The sequence below is a fragment of the Gekko japonicus genome, unplaced genomic scaffold (genome assembly GCF_001447785.1).
Source record: "Gekko japonicus isolate JY-2015 unplaced genomic scaffold, Gekko_japonicus_V1.1 scaffold3768, whole genome shotgun sequence".
Lineage (NCBI taxonomy): Eukaryota > Metazoa > Chordata > Lepidosauria > Squamata > Gekkonidae > Gekko > Gekko japonicus.
Genome location: NW_015166545.1, coordinates 53502 through 62498, shown reverse-complemented (window position 1 = coordinate 62498; position 8997 = coordinate 53502). Strand labels below are relative to the sequence as shown.

The 8997-nt window shown below is 47.8% G+C and overlaps 1 protein-coding gene across 1 annotated transcript in view; it reads right to left on the bottom strand.

Moving 5' to 3' along the window:
• The window catches only part of FAM171A2 (family with sequence similarity 171 member A2), a 26574-nt gene extending 20017 nt beyond the window's left edge, over nt 1–6557 (bottom strand). Inside the window, exons 1-2 of the mRNA XM_015412337.1 lie at nt 6553–6557; nt 3506–3864 (exon numbers count right to left, since the gene is read on the bottom strand). Coding sequence (XP_015267823.1) covers nt 3506–3864; nt 6553–6557 — 364 coding nt within the window. The remainder of the gene's footprint in view (nt 1–3505; nt 3865–6552) is intronic.
• Between the last annotated feature and the right edge of the window lie 2440 nt (nt 6558–8997).

Here is an 8997-nt window from a genome sequence, read left to right as displayed (position 1 = left end):
CCTGCTGGGCGTGGCCAACTTGGGAGCCAGCCGGAACTCCGTTCCTGAGCGTTCCTGTCCAAAAATAGCCCTGTCTCTCACAGTGACAGGTAGTGTTCCCGTTAGCAGATCAAAACATTCACAAGTGGGGCACCCGCAGCGAGGATATGAAAACTTGAAAACAGTGTTGTCATTGTTGTTTTTAAAAACCAACAGCAAAAACAGAGGCAGTGATGTCTGTGCATGCATAGGCGTAAAACAACAAACCCAAATCTACAACCACCCCTGACCCATGCAACAATAAAAATAAAAAAGAGGTAGCCATTTGGCCAGGAGATAGAAAAACCGGGAGAGATGGTCGAGGGGGATGGGGAGATCTGCAATTGTGTGGATGGGAAGAGATGAGGAATAAAATCAGGGTGACTGGCCAGCTAGGCAGGGGCAGTCAGATCCTAGCCAGAAGGGAAGGGGGAGAGAATGGCGGCTCCCCCTCCCTCTAAATCCTCGGGGGGTCTCTCTTCTGTAGTATTATAATAAGCCATGAAAATCACCCATTTTCCTGGAATCCGGTCGCTTATCCTGGAAACAATTCATTTCAAAATGCTCTGCTACCTACAGCCACAAATGAACAAAATCGTGTTCTGATTGCCAGGCAGTCTGCCCGTCTTCACAACAGCACGACACGTTTTGCTTCCTAAAATCCTCCGTCTTTAAAGGGGGCTGAGCTTCGACATAAAATAATCTCCTCTTCCGTCTCACTCATGCTTGTTACAGCTTTGTAATGTGAGTCTGAGTACACATGCGCTTTGTGTTTTGGATTCTCTTCCTTCCAACTCACCTATTGAACACCATCCTACCACAAAGGCCCTTCCTCCCTAATCTTGGAGGTCAGGGTTTAATGGCAAGCACATGCTGGTGAAGGGAATGGCGGCCTGAACTTCTCTAGACAAACTCTTTGTTCTGTTACAACAACCCTGCACCCCTGACAAGAAGCTCAGGATCTGTGGCCTCAGTGGAACCTAGCTGGGTAGCCTAAAATTCTGGGTTCCTGCCATCATCACTTGAAAAAAAAACTTTTTTTAAGATGGTAAAATATTGTTACAGCTGCTGACCAACCAATCCTCTTTCTTAGAAAAACTGGTAGATAAGAGAACACAATGATCATTACCAGGGGTCATTTCGTAGCCAGAGAGGCAGTTCGGTGTCGTGGTGAAGTGCACGGACTCTAATCTGGGAGAACCGGGTGTGATTCCCCACGCCTCCACTTGCACCTGGCTGGATGACCTTGGGCAAGCCGTAGTTCTGATAAGAGCTGTTCTTGAAAAAGAGCCGTTTCAGTCAAGAGCTCTCTTAGCCCCGCCTACCTCCCAGGGTGTCTGTTGTGGGGAGGGGAAGGGAAAGGAGTTTGTCAGCCGCTCTGAGACACCTTCGGGTAGTGAAGGGCGGGGTATAAATCCAATATCTTCTTCTTCTTCTTTGTAGAAAAAGAGGTGCAGGAGCTCATTAGCAAACCTCATTAGCATTACTTATTTGCACATGCCACACCCCCTGACATCACTGGAAGTGTGTCAGAAGGCAACACCCACTGCTCAGGCTCCACTGGACTGTTTTGGATTGCTAGCTATTGGGGGGGGGACACACAGATCCTCATGCTCCTTGTGGCCCAGGGCTAATGGGAGCAGGGGGCAGGGCTTGCTGCATGTGCCCGCCCCCTGGGCTCTTTACTGCCGGAGCTCCACTCCTGTGCGCTCCTGCAGGAAATGACCCCTGATCATTACTATTTTGAAGACTGAATACTTAGGAAATAGTCTCCCGATAAGCGGGATGTCTCTCTGTGTTCGAAAAGTGGGGACTCGAGTGGAGGAAACAAGAGGTGCGTGTCTGAGGGTCCAGTTACAGGCTATGTAGGAAGTCAGATCTCGGAACGTATTTTACTGGTCTTGTGACACTATTACAAGGAGACTGTAAAGGCCGATTCACGGGTTAGGGTTTGGGGTCTCCATCTTGTGTAGCAGTCAGACATGAGTTGTGCGTTGTCCTCAGTCTTTGACCTGACACACAGGCTCGCCCTAACAGGCCAGTTTCCGCTGGGACCATGTCAGGTCAGGAAAATGGTGTGCCCCATCTCTATGCCCACCATGATCCTGATTCAAATCATGTGTCTCAAACACGGGAACCGAGGAGGAACCGCAAGTCACATTTGACGGTGACACAGGAAGGGGAACCCAGACCCAGCCTTTGTGCTCCTTCATGTGTGATCCTGTGAAGCCCCTGTTCTCTCCTTGAATGGAAATTAAACCCCATAGTGCTCTCTCAGGAAATTCTCACCTGTCAAGGAAGCGGAGAATGATATTAAAGGGATATTGCTCAACCAGGTATCTTCCCTTTCGACCAATTGAAGTATTTATTTTAAATTACTTAAATTATACCCCACTTCCCCACCCCCCGCCCGGGGACCCAAAGCAGCTTACATCATTTTCTTTGCCTCCATTTTTTCCTCACAACCCCATGAGGTAGGTCAGCTGAGTGTGTGTGACTGGCCCAAAGTTGCCCAGCAAGCATCCATGGCAAAGCGGGAATTCGAACCTAGGTCTCCCACTCCTGACATTAACCACTGTACTATGCTGGCAAATAAGAAGAGACCTCCTGTGGCGTCCACTTATTTGGGAGGACTGGATTTCCCTTTAAATGTGCTCTTTGCTTTATTAAACTGGGTAGATTCGGCTGCCACCAGGAATTTAAGGATTTCCAAACCTTCTCTCTGTTCTTCTTTCTGGTAAAGTAACCCAGGGTCTAGGCTTTTCAGGGATCTATGGGGTCCTGAGGAAGAGCTGAATTCAATTCTGGGATAACTTAAACAAAAGATGATTTATTGAACTAAGAATAAAATATGAGGTTGGTTATTCTGTAACTGTTTAGGATAAAGGGACTTGTAAATATGTTGTTCAAATGTATCACACACACTGCCTTTTTTCCCTTTCCTTTTGTTTGTTTGACACTCAGTTCCAACATCAACAGGATTCACTCTTGCCTTTAGAGTCAGCCACTCGGGCTAAAAACATATATACTGCCCTCTTTGAGATCTCACAGAGAACTATAATAACCCTCACTGACTGAACACCAACTGAACAATTCCAACAATTCCAACTGACTTTCATAAGTCACTTTTCATAACTGACACACGCACACAGATTCACTTCAAAAACCCCACCCACACTCTGTCATCCACCAATCACGGCACATTTGTCTCTCTCAATCACTCTAGTCTACTGACCATGCACTCCAACCAAGCATTTAAAGGCACACACACTCTCATAAAACAAGGAATCATTACACCTCCTCTCTCCCCTGAGACTCAAGCATGGTGTGTTATTCAAAACCGTGAATGCTCCGACAGCAGCAGAAGCGACTCTCGCTAAAGAGTAAATTATTTGTCTTCCAGCTCCTCCGAAGCGACTGCCGTGTCAGGATCCCCCCCCCCCGTGCCCTCAGCCTGCCCTGACCCTGTGGAGACCTGCAAACTCACGTGGCAGCTTGCTGACGCGCCAAGGGACGGAGTTGGTGATGAAGCCGCGCTTGGAGGCCGTGACGAGGACCCAGGTTCCCAGGCGGTAGTTGATGGGCAGCATACTGACCCCCTCGTGGTCTGTGGCACCCGAAGCCAGCGAGGTCTGGTTCCCGTACACTTCCACAGCAGCCTGAGGGAGCGGGGACAGATCCCCATTCTCGTACACCTGGACTTTGATCACCACCTCTGTAGGAGCAAAAGGAGACGGAAAGGCCCATGAGCAGGGAGGGAGAGCAGTCGATTCAGCAGCCTTGCCCCGATCCAGCTGTTTCTCCACCTGGAAGGGACTTACCTGCTTCTTCAGTGCCTTCCCAACTCTGTTGGGATTAAAGTTGCCAAACTCAGTTCAACTAGAGCAGTGGTGGCGAACCTATGGCACGGGTGCCAGAGGTGGCACTCAGAGCCCTCTCTGTGGGCACGCGTGCCATCACCCCAGCCAGGCCCAGACCGTCATTGAAGTGTCGAATTCTCTGCCAAATAATTTTAAGTCAATGAAAGCATTTGGGATTGCTTTCCTTACTTTGTCTGGATCATCTTAAGTTAATGTATGAGTTGTTTTTTCTAAAGTAAAACCTCAGTATTCAGGTAAAATTGCCGTGTTGGCACTTTGCGATAAATAAGTGGGTTTTGGGTCGCAGTTTGGGCACTCGGTCTCTAAAAGGTTCGCCATCACTGAACTAGAGGAAAACCTCACTAGCTGAAGGCCCCATATCAGCATTTTTTCTGCCGCTATGGCCTCGACACCCAATTTCCCCACAGCCACGCCTGCCTCTGGGTGTTCCTCCTCTTGGGCAATCTTCCTCTTTCTTTCCAACCCGTGGCCTTCCTCTCTCACTAGCTGAAGGCCCCATATCAGCATTCTTTCCGCTGCTATGGCCTCGACACCCAATTTCCCCACCGCCACGCCTGCCTCTGGGTGTCCCTCCTCTTGGGCAATCTTCCTCTTTGACGTTCCAACCCTTGGCCTTCCTCTCCCTCTCCTGTTCCTCATCTCTTCCACCCGTCCTTGATACCTACCACACAGCCTCCTATCAATCCCCAGGCCCATTTTCTCTCACCCCTCAAGATGGTGAACATCCCCACAGACCAGCAAATGGTTGGCATACGTGTGCGCCTCACAAACGACAAGTAACTTTATACACAAGTCAGGCAGGACTCTGCAAACCCAGTTGCCACCGGTGATGATGACCCCTCTCCAGTGGCAACACCCTTCCCCCTCCACCACCATGGCCAGCACCTCTCCACCGACTCCTCTGCAAATCGAAGTCGGCCTGGTACGAGAGAAGCAATGTCTTTAACTTTCCACAGGGAGTTTGGAGAAGACCAGACCAGTGTTCCCTCTAAGCTGAGTTAGTGTGAGCCAGCTCAGTTTTTTAGCCTCCGGCTCACACTTTCTTTGTCTCAGCTCAGGAAGGATGACTCCAGAGCAGACTAATTTATGCAGCAGCCCAATCGCTCGCTCACAGCTTTCATGCCAGTAGCTCACAAAGTAGAATTTTTGCTCACAAGACTCAACAGCTTAGAGGGAACGTTGGACCAGACCCAGCACTCTCCCGTGCCTCTTGGGAAAGACACCTGCCATTTCCGACCTGCTCCAAAACCTACTTCTCCCCAAAACTGAATGGGGAGGAGACCAGTGGTGGACACAAACAACACCTAGTTAGTAAATAAACCCACTCAAAGTTTAGGGGTCCCTTTGTAATTGAAAATAATGTTTTCTCAAAGGCGAACAAGCCATTATTGTCATGCTTTCTGAAGGCCCTCCGTTTTCTCCAAACCCTGAAAGATGACGCCAGTGTAATCCAACACCCACTGCTGGAAAAGGCACTTTTGATGTGGGTAGGGTTGACAGATGTTTCAACAAAAACACTGGATACAACGGATCAAGTACATAAATACTGGACACACTTAACAAAATCCACACACACAGTATTTAAAAATTGCCCTTTCTTATATGTGGAAATGAGTCATTGAAGCTGTTGGTGGCAAGGAGGTAAATAAGATCCTATTAAGCCTGTACTATAGGGACAAGGTGGAGCTGCGGTGGCTCAAGTGGTTAAGATGCTGAACTGCAGGCTGGAAGAGACCCGAGTGCTGCGTGACCCGAGTGCTGCGTGACAGAGTGAGCTCCCGTCTCTGGCCCCAGCTCCTGCCAGCCTAGCAGTTTGAAAGCAAGAAATTGCAAGTAGATAAATAGGTACCACTTCGGGGGGAAGGTAACAGCGTTCCGTGCGCCTTGGCGTTTAGTCATGCCGGCCACATGACCATGGAAACATCTTCAGACAGCGCTGGCTCTTTGGCTTGGAAACGGAGATGAGCACCGCAACCCTAGAGTCGGATTCGACTGGGTTTCAAGCAAGGGAACCTTTACCTTTACCTTACAGGGACAAGACATTTTGTTCCAGGCACTTGGCACCCATAACCAAGGATCTACCCAGTCCCAGTCTGACACGCTATAAGCGCTACTATACCATAATCCCCCCTCCTATTTAATACATACAATAATTTCTGGTATTTAAATGGTTGTGCAGCAGGTAGAAATTCAACAGACAAAGCCAATAACAGGTTTTCTTCATAGCGCTATCTTATAGCTTCAGAAAAGCAAAACCACTGAGTTTCTGGTCATTTTATAGTCTCCAGGGGACTTGTAATAAAATGTAATGGACTGCCACAGCTGCTGATTCAACTCAGTCCCTCCCGAACTCTTCCAGCTTGTCCCCCCCCCTTTATTTGACCTCCAGGGGCATAACAGCACCAACATCTGCGCAGAAATCCTTGAGCATGGAATCCTTCAGGTGTTAAGCCTTTAAGGTGCTCCTAGACTCTGGCTCTTTTCAACTGATACAGACAGGCTGACACGGCTGCCCATCTTGATCTGTCTGGCATGCCAAGGAAAAGGCTGTGCTGGAGTTTTTCTTCATGACACCTCACTTTCTATGTGCAGAAGGGTTCGTTCTATTTACTTACTTCATTTGTGCCCCACTTTCCTCCACAATGGGGCTTACGTCATTCCCTACGCCTCCATTCTATTCTCACAACCGCCCTGCGAGGTAGGTTAGACTGACAGCGTGTGACTGGACAAAAGGTAATCCAGTAAGCTTCCATGGTAGAGTGCGAATTTGAACCCAAGTCTCCCAGATCTGCGTCCTTCACTCTAACCACTCCACCACACGGGCTCTCTCTATCTGTTGTTTCTTTCTGAATATGAAAGAGGGTTCCATTTTTGAATCTGAAAGGAGACAGTCCAGACCCAGATTTACCGTACCTGTGAGAACTAGGCCAGATTGACCTTAAATCTACTGTCCACATTAGAGCGTATTCCGTGGCGGTGATGAGGGCAGAAATTATTTTGTTTGTTTGTCAAATTAGATTTCTTGACCACCCTTCCCCGCTTGTGCGGGGCTCAGGGGTGTTTACAGAAGTGGGGGCTGGAGGGGGAGAGGGGGGGGGATGCCAGGCAGACAGAAAGGGCAATATTTCTCCGCCGCCATCTTGTCTGCATGTAACTGTCCTGGGGTGCTGTTTTGTGTGGAGTCCACAGGACTGGGGGTGGGGGGTGTCGGTTGGGTTACACCTTAGCCCAACCTAGAGATGTGAAGGCCCGGAAAAAAACTGGAAAAATTCAGGGGAAAACCATGTTTTTTTCCCATTTTTTCTTGAATACTTTTTTGTTTCCCCCCCCGTAAAATTGAAAAAAAGAAAAGAAAAAAAATTGATTATGGAACATTTTATTTTAACATGATGAAGAAAATATTTTTTAAGACAAAGTGTTCAAATATTTTCCAAATCATTTCTAAAAAATATGCATGGTATCAGATTAATCTAATTTCTGTGCACTGAGGACAAGAAAGTCCTAGGTTACAAACTGAACCGTCCAATGCAAGAACAAGATGCATTTCTTCCTTTAGGAGGTGCTATTTAATACTGTGGAGTGGAAATATGAGTAACTGTTACTTCTGGATTTTTAAAAATTGTTTTGTGGAGGTTTTTTTAATCTGTTCCACATAAACTAGTAAACAGTTCGGGAGATTGCTGCACCATTTGTTACAATTACAAATAAATATTATTTTAAAAGTAAATTCTGTTTGTAATAATTTTTTGGATATGCTATATTTTTAATATGCTAGTTGTGATAATTTCATGCCAAGTAAAATTGTCCATCGTCATATTTTATGTTCCTAAAGTAACAGAATGACTTTCAATCTGGAAAAGAAAAAAGAAGTGCTAATGTAGCATTTTTTCCAATTTTCCCAAAAATTTCCATTTCCCTCCCAAAAACCCTGGGTTTTTTTCCCGAGCTTCAAGATTTCCGGTAATTTTACATCTCTAGCCCAACCACACAGTGGCTGGCTGTGATCAACTTGCTACTTACTTTCCAAACAAAATCACCCAGATCTGTTCTGGGCTAAACGCTGGTGTGGATACATGTTCAGATGATGTACCTTTGGCCAGTGTTCCCTCTAAGCTGAGCTAGCATGAGCCAGCTCACAGTTTTTTAGCCTCCAGCTCACACATTTTTGTCTTAGCTCAGGAAGGAGGGCTCCCGAGCAAACGGATTTATGCAGTAGCCAAACTGCTCACTCACAACTTTAATGCTAGTAGCTCACAAAGTAGACTTTCTGCTCACAAGACCCCACAGCTTAGAGGGAACATTGCCTTTGGCACCTGCTTGTCCAGTTTATATGGATACCTCTCAGCTTGTGGAGCCCAAGAATGTGGACAAGATCCTTGGTGAGGTGAGACCTACCACCTGTGCTCTGGGCCCTTGCCCTTCCTGGCTGATAATAGTCTTCAGAGGGGGGCCAAGTGGGTAAGGGGAGTGGTAAATCCTTCCTTGATGGCAGGAGTTGTGCCACCCGTTTTTTTTTTGGGGGAAACCCTCCTTGTCCAGTCTCCAATCTTCCATTCCTGGGCAAAGCACCTGAGTAGGTTGTTGCTTGTCACCTCCTGAGGCTCTTGGAAGAGGCTGATTTTCTGGACCCGTTTCAACCTGGCTTCAGGCCAGGATTTGGAATAGAGACTGCTTTGGTCACCTTGGGCGGCGACCTCTACTGAGAACTAGACAGGGGGAATGTGACTCCGGCAGTTCTTCACTACTAGCAGCCACGGCATCCTACAGTGGCTGGGACTAAGTGGCACTGTATTACAGAGGTTCAGGTCCAAACTGGGAGGCTGCTCTCAGGAAGTGGTGCTGGGGAATACCTGCTCTGCCCCCACAGCTGCTGGCCTGTGGGATTCCTCAGGGCTTGATCTTACTCTCCAAGAGATTAAAAATCTACCTGAAGCCACTAGGAGAGGTCATCGGGTGGTTTGGACTACAGTGCTACCAATATGTGGACGATACCCAGCTCTGCCTTCCTTTTCCATCTAATTCGGAGGTTGCTGTTGATTTCTGAACTGGTGCTTGGAGTCAGTAATGGGCCAGATGAGGGGGAACCAGGGCCGGTGCT